General features: G+C 40.8%; 1 protein-coding gene across 2 annotated transcripts in view; it reads right to left on the reverse strand.

The window, feature by feature from the left end:
* SEMA6A (semaphorin 6A) overlaps positions 1-19,729 on the reverse strand; it is a 128,759-nt gene that overhangs the window by 15,239 nt on the left and 93,791 nt on the right. For both annotated transcript variants that reach the window (XM_081233942.1, XM_081233943.1), the window contains 7 exons: positions 19,543-19,719; positions 19,027-19,167; positions 18,860-18,940; positions 16,383-16,441; positions 13,903-13,923; positions 13,717-13,767; positions 8,386-8,541 (listed from right to left, as the gene is read on the reverse strand). In XM_081233942.1, coding sequence (XP_081090068.1) covers positions 8,386-8,541; positions 13,717-13,767; positions 13,903-13,923; positions 16,383-16,441; positions 18,860-18,940; positions 19,027-19,167; positions 19,543-19,719 — 686 coding nt within the window. The remainder of the gene's footprint in view (positions 1-8,385; positions 8,542-13,716; positions 13,768-13,902; positions 13,924-16,382; positions 16,442-18,859; positions 18,941-19,026; positions 19,168-19,542; positions 19,720-19,729) is intronic.

Below are 19,729 nucleotides of genomic sequence, written 5' to 3' on the forward strand. Positions count from 1 at the left end.
CACCCTGGATTATATTGGCATTTCTTTCTCAGTCTCCCCACCAATTTCAAAATCTGTTCTGGATGAAAAGTCTGCCATGTGCCCTGCACCCCAGTGTTTTAACTAAAGTGATAGAGAAGGCCGAGTCTGGAGTTGATCTTACTTGGGGCTTTACCTAGGGTAGAGCTCTTAGCTTGGCAAGGATCATCTACAGAAAATGCCAGTGATGTGTGGAAACACACTTTAGATCCAAAATTGATGCAAGATTCCATTTTCCAGGCTTATTGTGTACATGCAATTAACCACCTAATATGACTGAATAATCAATTTATTATATATCTGTCATCTGTCAATCTCTTGCCCTCTGTATTTCCTTCCCTACCACCCATCTTCCTTCCTATCACCCACTGCTTACAGGTAAAGCCAAAACCCCTTAGCATGACTTTTAATCTCAATTCCCTTTCTGGCCCTTTTTTTTTTTTTTTTTTTTTTTTGGTACGCGGGCCTTTCACTTTTGTGGCCTCTCCCGTTGCGGAGCACAGGCTCCGGACGCGCAGGCTCAGCGGCCATGGCTCACGGGCCCAGCTGCTCCGCAGCATGTGGGATCTTCCCGGACCGGGGCACGAACCCATGTCCCCTGCATCGGCAGGTGGACTCTCAACCACTGCGCCACCAGGGAAGCCCCTTTGAACTCTTCTCTTACTCTCAGACTTCACTCTGCCCCACTGCTAACCAGGATGTCACCTGTGTGTACCCCCTGCTAAACTGCAAGCTCCTTGAGTGCAGGGCTTATGTTGGATCAGATCAGTGTGTACTGTAGCATTCAGCAGAAGGCTTATATGTAGCGCATGTTTGCTGAACATCTGTTGAATGAACGAAGAAAGAAGTGAACAAACGTTGCCATTTTGCCTTTCTTTGAGACTAGGGTTATTGTTACCATTATTACATTTTCTCTTAAATTAAATTAACTCTTAAATTAACTATTATTTTCTAGTGCTCTGATTCCAGTTCATATCCTTCAAAGTCGTGGAAATGAGAAATGGAAACAAACAAACAAAGGCAGCCATATAATTGAAGAAGAAAAATAACCCCATATAGTTTACATAACTGTTGATAAAAACCTGAGGTTAAATTAAAATTAGAAAGAAACAGTAGTTTTAATCATACCCTTGTTTAGGAACAGTTTGATTTCTAAGCCTTCTTCACTTAAAAGTGACATTTGGAAGCTTGATTTCAGTGATAATTTTTAAAATTACTGTAACATATTTCAAGCGCATATACAACTGTTAGTGATATTTCTCTGGAATTAAATACAATGATAATATTTTTCACAGAATGAAATTTTTACTTTAATTCCTCTTATATGGGTTATTTTAGATTATCTAAGAGTTGAAGGGTAGATGTAGACTAGAGATTAGATCTTATATACTCACTGGAGAAGTTATCAGCAACCTCTTCAGTAGGACTGCCAGGTAGCAAATAAATATACAGAACTCCTGGTTAAATTTCAACTTCAGATAAATAATAATGTTTTAGCATAAGTATGTCCCGTGCAGTAGGTGGGGCATACTTATACTAAAAAATTATTCATGGTTTATCTGAAATTCACATTTAACTGAGCACTCTATTTTATGTAGCAACCCTACTCTTCTGCCTCCAAATAATGGGCTTCTACTGGTTCCCCATAAATATTCTTCAGACTCACTCTAAACTTTCGAAGATTAAAATAGCTTAACAGAGCATAACAAAAATGATAGTAAGCCTTTATGGGGCAGGTTTAGCACAATTTACAGATTTAAAAATATACTAATGGGCTAAATTTCAAGAATTGTATCTTTATCAGCAACAACAGCAACTTAATGCCAACTTTCTTATGAACTTTGAAAGATACCTTTCCTCTAACCCTCTAAATCAGAAATAAGGAAACTCTAATTCAGAAGCGTTGTTGGAACAACAGCAACCAGTCCCCCGTCTCTTAGTGTTCCCTGGCCCTGACTGTGCATGTTCCTACCTGGTTGAGTTAGTCGTCGATTGTTAGGTGGAAGTTGGAGCCCTTTGTCCCCCCGCTAGCAGCCCCTTCCCCATCAAATAGAACCCCTCTCAACCCCTTTCTCTGAGTTCTCTTCCAAGACGGTCCTGTTCTACCATCACATTTAAAAATGACTGTGATTCTATAGGTTTTACTGATAAAAGCTATGCATATTACCATGGAGTTAAGTATTCTTTTTTTTAAATAAAGCTTAGGATGTTCAAAAAGAGCCTGGGGCTTCCCTGGTGGCGCAGTGGTTGAGAGTCCACCTGCCAATGCAGGGGACACGGGTTCGTGCCCCGGTCCGGGAAGATCCCACATGCCGCGGAGCGGCTGGGCCCGTGAGCCATGGCCGCTGAGCCTGCGTGTCCGGAGCCGGTGCTCCGCAAAGGGAGAGGCCACAACAGTGAGAGGCCCGCCTACCGCAAAAAAAAAAAAAAAAAAAAAAAAAAAAAACCCACAAAAAAAGAGCCTGAGTTGGCCAGCATTTCCAAAAAACTTTTAAATATGAGTCCTGTACCAGATGTACTCACTTCCCTCATCCTCCTTGTCAAGTGATATTATGACTGCTATAATATTGGCACTGAAGGGGACGACTAAAGGGGCAGAGAAGCCATTTCCAAGTGCTATGTCCTTGATGTGATCAGCCAGGTTGTCTTCAGTTGTCTAATATCTTTTTCTAAAGTCTGCCGTGCACCGTTTTGCCTTGTTCACAAAGACAATAGTGGTCGTAAAGGCTTTTTGGTGCATTTTTGTGTCTTTGTGTGCTTCATGTGTCTCGCAGTTTGATACTTCTTGGACAGGAACTATGTCTATCTCTAGTTTAGCCTCTAACTCCTTATTGGCAGCCAATACTGTGCTGTAGAGCCAGTAATAAATTTTGCTTGAAGACTCCTCAGAAAACATTTTTGTTATGTAATGTTACTGAAGAAACGGCAGAGAAAATGCAGTCCAAGTTTAGGAGTCAGGGAAAGAAGAGAATCTTATTTTTCTCCCTTTATTACCATCATTAGCAATAATTTGCTCTGTAAATAAGATCACCTGCATATGACTTGATAGGAACCAAGAAATCACTTTCCCAATTGGGAGAACTGAGATGCTTTAAAATCCTTCATCCATTAGATTTTAAGCATTGCAGACTGTTAAAATGCAGAAGCTATTGGACCAGGCTCTGTTACCAAATATACTCTCTTAAAATGGGATTTCCTAGCCTGTTCATGAAGAAAGCCTGGCTCTGAGGGTTTGGGACTCAGAACAGGTAAAGTTTGAAAGAGAGAAAAGGGAAAAAAGGATCAAGTGTAGGTTACTGCCAAGTCAGGGGAACATGCTGTAGCCCAAGAGTCCTTACAGATCTCAGAAAAGTAGGCGGGAAGCAGAAGTGCTGGAGGTAAACTTTCCCTGGGCCACAATTTGGGAAATAACGAGCTGCAGTCTACACTTGGCTGCTCACTGCTGGTCTGGAGAATCATCTCGCCAGATGCTTAAGAAGCCTAGAATGACTCATCTCTTTTTAGTCTAAATCCATTTTACTCTCAATTCCTACTTGACCAAACTTCTCATCCCTAATCACAAAGCTCAGTAGTTGGAAGAGAAATCAGAAGAGCACCAGGTCGTATAACTGCAGCGCTCAGAGCCCAGCCAGAAGGTAGGGCCATTATTCAGTCTCGTTCTTCCAAATGGCAGAAGCACAGTTTTGGTTTAGGTTAATCACCACTGGACTTTTTAAATTGCTCCAGGCCAGAGTTACCCACACTTTACTCATCAGCTACCAATGCTACAGTCCTAGTGAAATCAATGAGCCTCACTTACCATGTTATTTACTTTTTATACCTCTGTATCCCTATACTTCCTGCATTAGTAGTTACTTAATATTTTATTTAAATTACCTTTAAGGTGTGTTTCCAGTGGAAACTTTATATCATTATCATAAATGGAAAAAAGTGTCACTTTTCATAGATAGAAGATAACCATAAAAATTAAATTAACTGAAAGCAAAACAATGTTTGTTCCAGCTAGCTCCAGCTGCATGGCAAAGCCCTCGATCTAAAGCCTGTTCTTTCTTCTCAAAAGGGTAGTAGCAAGTTTCCGTAGTTGTTAAAGCACCAAACTGAGACTTTTGCCTTGACATAAACAAGAAGACGGAAAGAGAAATGAAAGGGGTGTTAACTTTCCACCACATGATTCAGTATTCTTGAAGGCCATGGTGTCTCTGAGCCATCTAAATCATCTCATGTAAAATGTGACATGTCCTACTTGGAGGCTGTGATGCCTTTGAGGAATAAATAATTGACTGTAAAGAGGATTGTTGATAAACTGTGATTTATACAGTTCCATTCAGGATTGTTATGCAGTGTGGCCAGTATACTCATCATTCTTCATAGACCTTCTGAATCTTACTGGAATGTTATTTCCCAAACTAAAAATTGCTTACAAAATAGCTTGTACATTGATTAAAATATATTCAGCATTTGCTGTACATTTTAGATTAAATTATTCATTTGATCTCTAATTTAAATTCTGTTTCTACATCTTTTCCTTGTCTGTAATGACATCTTCTTGACTAAATATAATAATGTGATAATATCCTGTTTTAAAGATTTCCCGAAATATATAAGCATATATATAAGCTCTGGCATTTCCAATCAAATGGGAACATTTTTGTATATATCGACTATTTCATCAGTTTTTTTGAGAGCTCACAAGAACTCTAGAAAATAAACTCTGAAGTAGGGGATTTTCTTCTAATCTGATTTATTCTTGTGTCTTTGTGGCAGTGGTCCATGATTACATTAGACATTTATGCTACACAGCTCTCTTGGCAGATCTGTCCCTGGCTAATTTCCTCACCTATCTTGCAGTCTTCTTGGAAATCAGGTTTTGGAAGATTATTACTTTTGGTCAGAAACAAGAGGCACAAGAGTGGCTATTAATTCTCCGTATTGCTTAACCTAGAAAAGAAAGCTCTTATTTCTTTTGCTGTGGGAAGGGGGGTGAGGGGAGACAAGCCAGATCTAAAAATAAACTGGATTTTCTTTCTTATTCATATGTAATTAGAGCCCCTTTGTAACTACTCATTACCACCTCCATAGTTATAGGATGAATAAATAATATATATTTTTAAATGTGGCAAAACCAAGAAAGAAGTAGCCAGGGCCGCTTCTAATTTATCCACTTGGTGATTAAAGGGCTGGCTCTAGAGGCTCCAGACATCTAGGGAGCCAGAGATAAAACAGGGCAGTTGGCTGTGTTTTTACTAATGAATCTAGGGCTTGAAAGATATCAGGCAATTTTAAAGAAAAGCAGCAAGGACAAGAGATATTAGACAAGGCCAGTAGGGTAATGAAGGACAAGGCCAGTTACTGAGGGAGAAAATTACTTCATTTTCTGTGATAATACTTCTGTGTGCTTTGTAGCTCTCTTCTCACGCTTTGTTAGTACGGCTGTATATATATATATATACACGTACAGCATCGGAATGCTACCCCCAGTGTAGAAGGAAAGAGCCTTGGAACGTTCCGCAGAGGGGCAGAGGCTCGGGTCTATTATTTTGAAAGGGGGAGGCTAAGAACAATGGTAGCAGAAGGGGGTTAGGTTGCAAGGTGAGGAACAGTGCTTTGACAGAACGTGAGGGACGCACAGGATTAAATCAAGACGAAGGACACAGCAAGGAAAAGAAAGAAAAAGGCAAGCAAACATACTCTGGAAATGCAGAACCGTTTGGAGGATGAGCTGGGACCAGGAGTGGGATCAACCCAGTGGTGCTCGACATTTCTGCAGAGCAGAGCTCTGGGCTCGTTGGCTCACTGGTCTCTTTTCAGCAGCCAAAATGAAAAGGGCATGGGACACTTGACTCCTCCTCGGCTAGCTGGTCAGCAGACACATTTTCTGCTTAGCGGGGAAATGTGCGGTATTCTACAAACAGTTCCAGAGTATATTTAGCTCCTAAAGCTGGGGCACACAAATGTCACATTCCCATAAGACAATCGGCCCAGTGAAAAGAGCACCCACCAGAGGACCGCAGAAACCCCATTAAACTCTTGCATCCCAGGGGGTGCTACACACCCGGATGTGACATCATTAAGGCACCCACGTCAGGGAATGGAAAGAAGCGAGGGGATCACAGATTGGGTCAAGTTAAAGGACGTAATCATGAGTCAGAAAAGAAACAAGACTTTTCCAACGGAGTAACGCCATCACCAAGTCATACCACACAGTGCTTGGCAAAACAAAAGTTCAAAATAAATCATGAACATTAAACAGAAAAACACTTCAGAGCAAAATGGAAATTAAAATCATAAAAAATCATGACAAAAGGAACATTAAGCTACATTACTTTTTTATTTTTGAAGTTTCTGCATAACAACTCGTTGTCATTGCCCTATCAAATACACACATAATCAGTTGTCAAAAAATGAAGCTCAAATTTGACAGGGCAAGGCAAGGAGTTAATAGCACGAGAACAGTGATCATGTTAAAACACCCATGCAACCACCTCTGCCACCATTGTTTGACAATTTGTAGACTGCTTCCAGCTTTGTCAATATTCATAATAAGACCCAAGAGAATGAACAATGCCGAATTTTAAAATGATCTGTCAAAGTGTTAATTGGACTCTTTGATAACCTCCCTCCCTCGGGAGAGGTAACGATTGGAGAAAATTCACGCCATCCGTCTCAGTGAAGCGAAGAGGAAATGACTGTAACCAGCAGCTAGATATTTGGTTGACATATTTAATGCTTTACTGGAAAGGCCGTTTGGTTTTTCAGAAAGTTGCAGTGGGCAAATACAGAGTGATTTTTACTGCATTGTCTGTTCTTGAGAACTCGGCCAAGACGAACACATCTGCGGTCGGGAGCCACACAGAACAGATAATGGCACATGCTAGGGCTGGTGGCCTGCTTTGATAGTTGTGCCCCAGCACGAATTGGCCTGGTGCTTTCTTGTGATGGTTAAGAGCAGGGACCCCACCGATTTAGAGGCTGCTGAGACAAAAGTCACTTAAAAAAAAAAAAACGATTGGGGCAGGACACATTAACAGTAAGAAGTTACGGAAGAATAATAAAATCGATTAAGGGGATATATTAAAGAACGAGTTAAGGGACTTCCCTGGCGGTCCAGTGGATAAGACTTCGCCTTCCGATGCAGGGTTGCGGGTTTGATCCCTGGTAAGGGAGCTAAGATCCCACATGCCTTGAGGCCAGAAAACTAAAACAAAAGCAATATTTTAACAAATTCAGTAAAGACTTAAAAAAAAAAAAAAGAAGTTAAAAGGGCTACATCTTCCCAATCTGGGCTTGGCATGTAGCAGCAGAAGGTACGACATTCTCAGGAGATGAGCCGCCAAAAAAAAAAAAAAAGATGAAAATTTAGTGTGTGAGTCTGCCTAGCAAACATTCTCTAAAAGTAAAGATGGAAATATGTATACAGAAAACCCTGGGGGAAGACATGATAGAGACTGTCTTCCAAGGGTCACTGTGGCTGCTCTGCCCTTGAGACTCAAATCCCTGCTTGGATGAAACTCTTGAAAACATATAGAAGTAAACAAGGCTGAATGGGGGGAAACAGCTCGCAACATAACTGAGCTTTTCAGTCTCTGATTTACAAGACTGTTTTTTGGACAAGTAAAGGCCTCTTTGGTTGCAGCTGCAACTAAAGTAGGATGTGTTACCAGAAGCAGCAAATGGCGAGAAAAGAGATGACATTTCCTGTCTCTAGTTGAGCAAAGAAAGCCAGGGAGAATTTAGGACAGTTCACAGTAGAGTCCCTTTCATCTAGTTCAGCTTCCTTTCCATTTTAAATGCATAGCAATTCTGCTTGATTAAATAACATATTTTTGTTTTAGCTGTTATCCTCTAAGGGCAATGAAGTGCGTCTCAGGACCTCAGCTCTATTCAAATTCAGCACCATGCGAGAGTGAGGGATGCTACCAGCCAGAAAAGACTTAACTCTGCTATTTCTCCATTCACTGATTAAACGGGCTTTTACTTTGATTACATGTACTTGCCAAAGCCCGCACCACATTCCATCCCATTGTAGGGGGAAGAGAGGATCCAAAAATCACTGAACAAGCTAAGAGGAGTGGAAAGGGATCTCAGGAGCCAGTATCTGCTTTGGGCCAAGCCATGCCTCTCTTGGGTGGAGGAAGCTTAGGGGATGTGTTATTTGTTTTGTGTGGTTTCTCCTTGGTCAGGGAATCATTGTGGATCAAGCCTAGCATAGAGGATTGGGTTGCAGCCTTTTCTGAGACGCTTTCAATCATAGTGTGTTGGAGGTTCGTTCCTTAAATGCTGCTATGATTCAGCTGGAAGCAGTTCCACAGTCCTCCCCACTTTTCCCTCCCTCTCCCCCCAGAGGAAGAGGTACTTCCAAGGCCTTACCCTTCTTGTCTTGGTGATTATGGGAAGACACTGCCCCCAAAGAGTCTGTGCTGTCAGGTGAATCCTTCCAGTCCAGCATTCCTCCCCTAGACTCATACCCCTCTTGAGCCGCCGAATTGGACGTGGTGGTGCTGGGCAGGAGGGAACTGGAGTGCCCTGTTTTCATCACAAATATAGTTAGGGAAAACATCACCGGAGACACCCGCTTTCCCTTTGCTCAGAGGCCAGGAGGTTGGACACCCACGCTGGCTGTAGAAGACTCAAAGGAGATTGTCCTAGAAATAACAAGACTGGTGGGTAGGATCCAGCAGAAGACCCCTGAGATTGTCCTAGAAATAACAAGACTGGTGGGTAGGATCCAGCAGAAGACCCCTTGAACTTGTAGTTAGAGGATGAAGGGCCAGATCTTGTCTCTGCTGCTTGCTGGATGAGCCTGAGGGAATCACTTAAGCTCTCTGGGCCTTGGTTGGTTTTCCCTGTGCACGAAGTGGAGATGATGTCGTTTACCTCCCAGCGTTGGAAGGATAAAGTGACATCATGTTGAAAGTACCTAACAGTATCTGACACATAGTAAGCGCTCAAGAAGTATCAGAGTCCTTCTTTGGTATTCTCATAGCAGCACTAAGGTAGAACGTGTCCACTCTGGGGACAGCATTTGTGACTGATGGGGCAGGTGTAGGGTAGTGGATGAGCCTCTGCCCCGTCACAAACAACTCGGCTGCCCTGAGCCTTTCCCATGGAGGATGTGTCTAGTTTTCGGCTGCAACGCAGCCTCACAGGCATTCCTCTTTGTGGGGCAAGTGACTGCTTTCTAAAGGGATCTGCTCCCACCCCCTCCTTCCTGGAACAGAGGCCTCAACTTCTCCATGTTGTTATGGCTGTGCCTTTTGTGTCTTATTCCAACCAAGTTAGTTTCATGGTTTCATGACTCATACTAGTGAGAGGTGGTTTTTTGAGGCCACACCGACTGATCCAATTCAGATTAAAAAGGGGGAGCTTTTTGAGATCCAGAGTGGCCTACCATAGGATAAGGCCAGAGGAAGAATGGCTAGGTTGGGAGTTATGGCAGAAACTGGATGTTTCCTGTGAACACATTTCTAAGCCTTCCCTCCCATCATTCCACAAGGTTAAATGCAGATCATATCTGGTGCTTTGATCTAAGCTGTCACAATGATTTAAAGAAGCCCCACTGCCTGTTCTCTCTGGTGGAAATAAAAAATAACCTCTCTGTGATTTTCAAGTAGAGTCTTTGGCTTATTAAAGCATCTTACCTATAGCAACCTCTTGAACAATTTTTAAAAAAGACATCAGGGCAACTACTGTGAATGTGTAATTGGTGCCTTTGGTAGAAAGTAGGACAGATTCACAAGTGGCTCCAGCCTTGGGCTGTGATCACAGCATATGTGATAAATATGATACTAGCCACCAGAAAGAAAGATTATAATGAATGCACTGCATTCTTCTTTTTTACAATTATTATTGGAAGTTGGATTCCTAGGAGACTTTAATACTATAAATTACATACTATGTATACACACACACACACATACACACGTGTGTGTGTGTGTATGAATAAAGCGGGGAAAAGCAAGCAAGCCAAGTGGCTTATCTAAGCTATAGGATTTCCATGGAAGCTCCACACTTGAAGTGTTACCACAAAGCTTTGGTAACATTTAAGAGGCCCCTTTCTGTGTAGAGCTTGTTTGGCTCTTACACAGCTTCAAATATCCGCTTTGTTGCAAATAGTCTAGTTCGCTCCAACTGCTAAAAACTATTCATTTAAAAGTAAAGAATTCTTGTGTCTAGACTTTTTGTTTTTATATTTCTGGGTTTCACATCTCATCTCCCAATACTGGTAAGAGAACAAGGGTAGGAAAATTACTAACCTGGAATTGGAAATACAGACTTTCTTTTACTTATTTTATGCTTATTTTGAGGTCTAAAATATAGCCTCTATTTTCTACTCTTGAATTCAACAATGCTCTCATGCAGTATACGGTCAACCTAAGAGACTTCAGCACCCAGCCTAAGCAAACAATTAGAAATAGCTTTGCAGGGAGTCAGAAAGGGGGGAAGGAAAAAAAGAAGCCTCTCCTCCAAGTAGCAAGAATTTCTTTTACCTGAATTGATATGCATTTTGAGCACTTTCAATTTAACTGTGTTCAAGGGGCAATTTTATGGTAATGCCATAAGTATGGTTTAGGGAGAACATTTCTTAGTACGGTAATCTAGGGGAAATATATGCCTAAGGGACACATTCTCTGTAGAAAGATTTCCTGGACCATATGCTGCAAATATATGGAAAACTCATTGGTAATGGAAAGCTATGGCTATGAGAGGAAATTAATGTGGACCAGATGGTAGTTAGGTAGGAAAACGTTTCATACAAATGTGAGAAATCAGCTCCTGCCTATTGCTGAAGTGTTAGTCTAATACCCACCACATCTCCATATTCTACATGTAAATCTAGAGAAACCATGCATCTGATGTACTCAAATGGAAAAAAAAATAGAGCAGCATGAGGTTTGTAATCTTTTAAACTTATGCTTGAGGACAGGCAATGTGTGTCACGGGTGAAGCAAACAGTCGGAGAAAGCAATGCCTGATTCTCAAGAATTTTAGAACTACCATGTAAAAGCACCATTAAGCAGCCATCCTTAGTTTGAAATCAAAGAGGTGTATTATTATTACCTCTCCAACTGTTAAAAGGAAATCACTTAATTTCCTTCTTAGAATCTGATTCTACAGGCTGTATTGTTTTTGTGCATTCCCTAAGAGACTGTAACCAAAATAACGCTACAAAAATAGGCAGTCGTTTGTGGATATGGTATTACATGTCAACAATTTGGAACCTATAATTTTGTCTTATTAATCCAGTATGAAAAGTCATATTATAATCAGTGGAGCTTATGATGTATTATTCTTATAATATACAAAGAAATAGATTTAAAAAGTTAATTTTAATATGCATCATATTGTTTCTCTATATCTACAAGTCTTTGTAATTCTAGAGGTTAGAGATCCTTCAAACTACTCTAACCTGTTAACAATGATTGCACCCAATTAGACACAGAAGAGACACTAAGTCAATACAAGAGAGGATGAGAGAAGGAAGATAATCAGGGTCCAATTCACTAAAAAAGGGTTCTTGTATATGTAAGTGGTGTTGCACAGAGCTTTTGCCACACAGAGAGTTTGCATGGCTTATTGAACGATCCCTTTTTCAGAGTTAGGCAGTTCTGGTTCTGTGGGTCACCCTATGACTCTGTACTCAGCCACTGAACTTTTTATGGGAACATACAAAGGACACAGCTAGACACAGTGGGTGCATTTTGGACTTCGGGGTTGGCTTCCTAGTCTACATCCATGCTCATAAAAACAGCAATTTGCTTTTTCCTTTGATGGTTCAAATATAGCACCTAATCCAGTGCCTGGCACATAGTAAGCACTAAACTAATGTCTGCAAATGAGTGAGTTAAATCTCTTCTAGGTTTATTAGCTCCAAAATAAGCATCTCTTGCAGTAGTTTGTGAAAAGAAAGTCTCCTCTGTTTTTGTAAGTACTGTCTGGACCAGCCCTCATGTTGATGGTCAATTAATCATCTAACCCCTTCACACCCGGAGAGATTGAGCCTGAAAGGGACAGGATCATGAGTTGAAAGGAAAATTCCAACTCTTCTTTAGTTTCATCACAGAAACCACTGACTGAGCGAATGGGTATTGTTCTTTAAAGTGTTAACATGGAGGAATTAATAAGTTCCTTTCCTTTTATAAAGGCAGTAAGAGAAATCCATAAATTGAAGAGTGACTTTTGTTCGTAAAGAGCATCCCATGGTTTAATTATTCTATCTATATGAGAAATTACCTGGGAGTTAAAATTGGCCGTGGTACTGTTGATCAGTGCTGGGGTTACTGGTTCAGTTAGATTCAAGACCTGAATTTCTCAATATCTGATAAAGATTATTCAGTTATAGGAAATGATTGCAAAGTATGATATTGGAGAAGTGCAGATGCGAAGTTGGGTTCCCTTTGTGAAAGGCAAGCTAAGCTAGATGACACTTGCCTCCTGAGAAATGTTTCTTCCAGCTGTTGGTGTTTGACATTCTGGCTTGAATCATAGATGAGAGGACGGTAAAGGTGGATGAACTCAGTGGGCTCATCTACTGCACGCTGCCTCACTTCACGACAGGAGAAACCGGGCATTGTTTTTTTTCCCTACCTGCACAGCCCCAGTTTATAAGATAGTCTTTAGGACTTTCAAAGGGGCTTTTTATTTATGCTAATTAGACACAGGAGTGAGAGTTTCCACAGAGCTATTAGATGTATTTGTAGCTATCTTGAACTATGTTTTTGAATCCTGAATCCACCTTGCTTTCTTTTCTTCCCTCTTTTTTTCTTTTCTTTATTTTGTCCCCTTCCTCTATTACCTACCTCTACATTTAAAGACTGACCTAGAGCTGTTATTGTTATGTGTCTTAAACATAGAAGTTATAAAATGTGTATCAGTGAAGCTTGTAGTCCCCATTATAATGCAGAAGCTTAAATTTCCCATTACATATATGTTGTTCATTATCTTTAAAAAACACACGAATAGTTTACCTTAATAAACATTTGGGGAGGCTTTGAGAAATGGAACTGGAACATTTCAACATTTAACTTTTCTTATAAAGAGCTCAGAATAGTCTGTTTATGGACTTAATGGCTTTGTTTAGTATAGTGTCTGTATATTTCAGAGCAGGAACAATGGGGTAAATCCTGTTTGCACATCATTTCCACTGTGTCACTCTTCCTTGTATACATTTAAAGACGTTTCACTGAAGATAGGTCTAAATATTCATACTCTTCGTGTGATTAAATTTTGATGGCTATATTGGAAAGTTTTGCCTAATAAGAACTTAGTATCTGCACTCTGTATAGATTTCGCTGCAGAGGGTATTGTTCTGAAAGTCAGCATTTTGGGGAATGATACTATCTATCATTTAAGGAGCTATGGCCTATGAGTTATAAGCACTATTCCTTTATCTTGGATGTACTTATGTCCAAAAGCAATTTCTTCTCCCTCAAGAACTCATTAAATGCATTCACCAAATTCCCTAAAGTTGGCATACTTCATGTTCTGTGGATTAAAAATGTAGGACTCATTCTCACATGTCAGTTGTCTCATATAGGTAGAGTAATTTTTGAAGCATCATGAAATCTATGAATAATTTTAGTGAATTGGGGCCCTGAAATAGCAAAGAATCTGGTCCATGATGTTTAGGAATGAAGATTATAAACTACCGCAGGATGAATGGCTCAAAGAATGAAAAAAAAAAAAAACCCATGAACTGACCATATACTGTGTTGTAAGACATTTCATGATCTGGTAGAGGAGTTGAAATGTCTATAAAAAATAATGAGAATTTAAAAATTAATTTAAAAAGAAACGTAAAATTTGAAATACTCAAGAGGTTTAGTGAAACAGGATTTCTCAAATATATTTCCATTGCTATTAAATTATGAGTAATATCTTCCTTACCATTCAGTGCCACGAAGGAATCTGAAAGACAGAAGGGAGGAGTAAGTTACTTAACATTTTACACTCTGCTCAGTGTGACTTCCGTTATAAGTGGGAGGGAGCTGATACAGAGCTGTGCTAACATACGATCCCCAATACTAAGTAAGTGCTTTTTACTTTCTGCTTGTAATAGAAGATGCTTCATATTTGGTCCGATTTCATATCCTTATACTATCTCTTTCCCAAGTAAGTGAGCTTCCTCAAAGTCATGCCTTTCTTGCCAAGAGGCAGAGAAAAAGCAAGTTAGTGGAAGGAACGGTATCTGCGATTATATGTAAGCCCTACTCCATACAGAGGGATGTGTATGTGGATAAAGTGAGTGACATCTGGACCACACTTACAAAGCACTTTTTCTTTACATTCTCTCTCATTTCATCCTCCCAACCATGCTACGAGGAACTGTCCAGTATCACAATGTTCTGGACGCTAAGCAGGGGTTTTAGTTAGGAAATTAACAAAAATAAAAATCACACATACAGGCAACATACATTTGTGTGTGTGTGTGTGCACGCACGTGCCCCCGCTGTGTGTCTGGGTCACGTCACTTGTTCACTCAGCCTGCTACTCAGCCTCTGACACTGGCTCTTTATGGTTTCCTCATTTCCCCTAAAACTCCTGTTACAGAGTCATTGTGTACCAAATATCTAAATCCTTTGAATGCCTGTGTGTGACTCGATATGTCTAACAGAAGTAGGTCATGCTCCAGTGGGCGCCCAGGAGCAGAGAAGCCGCTAGGAAAGGCATTACCTCCTGCCCGGAGCAGGCACCCTACGTGCCTCAGCAGGAGTGGGGGTCGAGTTACGGAGCACACGAAAACACAGAGGCTTGACCACTGAGACGGAAGAGTAAATCACTGGCCTGGGGCCTGAGGGTCTGCCCTGCGCTCTGCCTGAGGACCCAGGCGTGGTGTAAGCCTGCTGGTGTAGTGGATGCTCTAGAGAGCCAGTAACACTTTCACATTTTTCATATATTTACCTATTCAATCCACATTGACACCCCTATTTTCCTAGATGCCTATATCATCAAATCATAAAAATATGGAGAAAATTATTCACTAAAATCAGCTAATTAAGTTCACTCAGGCATACATACCAACCGAAACCTGTTTCCCTAAAAATGGGGCCATAAGGCACCAACATGATCAAGATCCACCAAATCAAACATCAAATTGTTTCATTGCACACACATAGCAGATCTTTTGGGCTCCGGACGCGCAGGCTCAGTGGCCATGGCTCACGGGCCTAGCCGCTCCGTGGCACGTGGGATCCTTCCAGACCGGGGCACGAACCCGTGTCCCCTGCATCGGCAGGCGGACTCTCAACCACTGCACCACCAGGGAAGCCCCCTGTGCTAATTTCTTAATTCAGATTTTGTGTGTGAAGACATAAGAAGAAGCTTTTTCCGGTATATATTTGCAAACAAACAAACAAACAAAATATGACCAAGAATTTGGAGATGAGGCTCTGTGGCCCTATTTATTTGATTATGTCTGTTCTCTAGAAAAGATAAGGTATTAAATGGCACCTTAGAGTCTGTAATTTCTGGACTCATGGCTCAAAGATTTAGAGTTATATCCATGATTTTCGTTATCAAATCAAATATCAGAAGTAATATAGTTTCATTCCCTTAGGAGCTATTTTTGGTGCCATTCTGAATACAGGCTTCTTGAAATTTATCACATACAACATTTAAAACATGGCAAACTAAATGTTTTCCAAGAGTATGGCATTATTCTCTAAATTAGCATTAATAAAGCATTTTCAGGAGAATATTGATACTAATCAGATCACTGGACAACTGGGCAGACCTTTGACCAGGATCCTTTATATAAAGTTCTAACTAAAATGTTGGCATGTAATAACTTTTGAAATGGCCTCTGAGATTAGTATAGTAGGTCAGTTCTTATAAAAAGGTTATTTTGAGTCACCTTGTATGTAGTGGGTGCTTTCTGAAATTTTTTTCTACTGCAAATGGTAATAAACATAAATCTAATTTAAAAAATAATTAATTTTGTTAATCGATATGTTCAAGAGAAATAAAATAGTCCCATTCAATTAAAAAGCTAGAGTATAGTGATCAGTCTTTTTATTATTTGGCTGAAAATTATGGCAATAACATATCTTTAAAAACAACAAAACTGGTTTTAAATGGAAATGCTGATGTAACTTACTCCCCTGCTGTAGTAGACATCCTCTAGAGTGAATTTATTCCACAGCATTATGATAATGAAATAGGTGCCAGCATTTATGGCAACAGCATTGGCAACAGAGGCTTCAAAACACACTGTTTTCTTTGATATTTAGAAGGTGATTTCTGTTATTTATGCATGTTTTAGAGGCAGCTGCACTCAGTTTCACATGTGGGGTCATGTTTCTAGGCCAGTCTATAAGAGCATCTTTTTTACAGAATAAATATCCAAATGGATAAAAAGCTCTACTTACTGTGACAGTCTCCCAGGCCATCTGTATTGCCACGCTCTATGTCCTGTTCAAAAGTCAGTCTTCAAAAAAAAGGAGGGAAGAGAAGAAAGATAGACACAAATTCAATGATATGAGTCTATTGCAGGATGCATCTTAAGTTTAACTAAAGCAACTAACACAGTTTGATAAATTGAGTGACAGGTGCAAAAAAAGTAGGTAACAGCTCAAAAGTTTATCTCCAAAGCTTACAGAAATGAGTCCTTTGTGAATCTCCCAAGAGAAGCCATGTTTTAGACAGTTAATTCAGGTATTATTCAGGGAGTTAATTAGTTTGTGGATTACCTGTATCACTCTTTGCCTCTGATGCCCTGAGCATTTCTTAAATATCTGAGAAGTTTACATGTTAACACACACTCCTTACATAAGTGATACAGAAGTCTCTAAATTAGAAAAATGCATTTTCCTCTCTTTTGCCCCAACTCTTGCCTTCCTAGACCTTTATCTGTTTCTTTGCTTAGAAGTAGCTTTGTATAACAAAGTGTTCAAATGGTCAGTGGATATGTGGGCCCCTGAGAGGACAGACATGGCGGTGCATTTTGCTGAGACCACTCAGGTGTTTCGTTCACTCCTGCCCCAGGCCCAGTCCTCAGGAGTATTGCCCTCCTGCTCCTCTACAGGCTCACTCTTCTTATAAGGTCACCTTTGGGCTGTATAAACTATTAACACCATTAATAAGATCAATCCTAATAGTATCTATTTAGATTTTTAAATAAGCGCACTGGAATACTCCAAAGGAGTCTTGTCCTTTTTGGGGGGGAACTTTGCGCTTCTTTCTACACCATAACTGAAACTCCTGTTTTGTAACTGCCTTCAGAGTTTACTTATGAGCCATATAGGAAAACTTTTTGGAAAGTCACACCTTGATCTAATAATGCACCATGTTTGTTTTCCAGTGTTTTTATGTTGTATTAAAAATCAAATTCATCCTCAAAGGATAAAGATTTCTAGTGGTAATGAAAGCCAGTATGCACCAGGCCCTGAAGGCCACTTTCCAAAGAGAGTTCCACATGTTTTGAACAATGAAATGTTCTCATGTTGACTTTAAAATGATTCTTAAAAATCAGTCTTCCGGGCTTCCCTGGTGGCGCAGTGGTTGAGAGCCTGCCTGCCGATGCAGGGGACACGGGTTCGTGCCCCGGTCCGGGAAGATCCCACATGCCGCGGAGCGGCTGGGCCCGTGAGCCATGGCCGCTGAGCCTGCGCATCCGGAGCCTGTGCTCCGCAACGGGAGAGGCCACAACAGTGAGAGGCCCGCGTACCACAAAAAAAAAAAAAAAAATCAGTCTTCCTACTTTTGGTCACACCTTGACTAAAGAAAGGAGATAGGTCATTTCTCAGCTTCCCTCACTGTGCATTATGATCCTTTCTCCTTCACTTCAAGGTTCTGGTGAAAAGATGCAAAGCTTTAACACTGTAGTAGGTCAATATTGCTACTCACAAAGCTGATCTAATAATAAATGGTGAGTCAACCCTTTGCATTAGTCAAATTTCCAGGTCAGACTTGATAGTTACCATTAGCTCTGTATATGGAAATACTTTCCCTCAAATTATGCAGGTGGTGGTCATCAGATATGCCCTCCTGTCTGTTGACTAGCTATTCTCAAATGGGAGAGGAGGCTCAGAGTGATGTGAGGACGATTCTTTTCACCCTTTAGATCAGAGGAAGTTGAAGAAATGGCTAAGAAAGAACTGTGCTGCCATCTGGCACCTTCCTTGAATTGCCATAACCTGTCAAGGATATGCGTTGAATATTTTTCCAAATGTCATTTTGGATTTCACATCCACTGAAGTAAAAGCATAAAACCTTTGAGCTAATACCATCCAGGCATTTAAAGTCAGGGTAACAATTCTAAGCATCAAAATCACATGCATGGCAGACTAGCTTGATCTAACTGATCTGCTGGAGAAATGCCAAGAATTGATTTTACCACCTAATGAGTAATAGGGTCAACTGTTGTGCAGTGCAGGGGAGAGGTTTATTGCATGTATACACTATGCTTGCAGTACAAATGCATTGCTTAACAAATGCTCCACAGTGTCTTCTCAGCCCTGGATGGTCAATTAGAAGAGCCAGTTTTGCTATGGCTGGACAAACCACATCACTAATCTAATTGGTACCCTCTTGCTCCCTTTCTCGGCTGTTCTTGCACTGTGATGATCAAGGCATGTACCATCGCGTCCCTCTCTCCAGGGAATACTTAGAAGTCCACTGTGTTGTTTTTCTCTGTTTTTAATTAGTCTGAGGATGGATGATTAATCAATTGGAAATCTGCCACGTGATGTTGGGTCGTTCTATGAAATGGGAAAAGGAGGGAGAACGGCCGGCAGTCGTATTGATGAGGTTTGTGCACAGAAGGCTGAGTGGCGGTGGTGTGTGTGAGCGCAATTAATTGTAGGTCTAGGCCACTTTATACTCTCCCACACCTCGGGCTGCTTACCTACTGCCAGGTGACAGATGGGCACAGGCACCTCCTTCCTTTACCCACCCACAGTAGGGGTCTCTGGAAGCGATACAGGTTCTGTAGGAAGAGGATGACTGTGAGCTACCTAGGACTCTTTTCTAAGCACTGTGGACTTTCTAATGATCAATGGGGCAAATACATACTTTTTGCACTTCCCATGTCGTTCACACCGGCCAAGGGGAACCTTTATCACACAAGTGGAAAATGCAACATACAGAGAGCTGCTTGCTTTGTCCAGTTGCATGCCCATAATCCTCTTGTCTTCTACTCCGTCATAGCTGCACCTAATGTTATAAGGCAGGATAATATCATTCACGGTCTCTCTTGGGTCAGTTCTCTTCTTCCTGCCACCACCCTTACACCCCACCTCCCAGCGCACAAGGTTAGATCTCTTAATCTGATCCAACTGAACGGGAAGCAGAACCTTATGTGTGCACCCACACACATACACATAAACACACAATGTATGTGTTTATATAAACACACACATTATTAGCAAGGAGAAAATAATGCTTTTAATGTATGAAAAGATTTTTACAAATAATACTAAAAGTCACCTAAGTGCATACAATCTAAGTCTGCCATGATTTCTCTGAATGGAAAAGATAATATATTAAGTAACAAATAATTACTAGGAAAGACCCAAACATTCTACGCACTTTTCAGGGTTGTAGACGCTCATCTCCTCCAGGAAAAGGCTGTCATTTAGGAAACCACTGTTTCCTATCCTGGCCAAGAACTTCAAGATGATTCCCTTCTCTGATCCCAGGAAAACCACAGTGTGATTCTGATATGGCCCAGCAGCGGTGTCCACCGCAATTTTGGTCAGGCGGTATCTAAAATGAC

The sequence above is a fragment of the Mesoplodon bidens genome (genome assembly GCF_964165515.1).
Source record: "Mesoplodon bidens genome assembly, chromosome: 4".
Lineage (NCBI taxonomy): Eukaryota > Metazoa > Chordata > Mammalia > Artiodactyla > Ziphiidae > Mesoplodon > Mesoplodon bidens.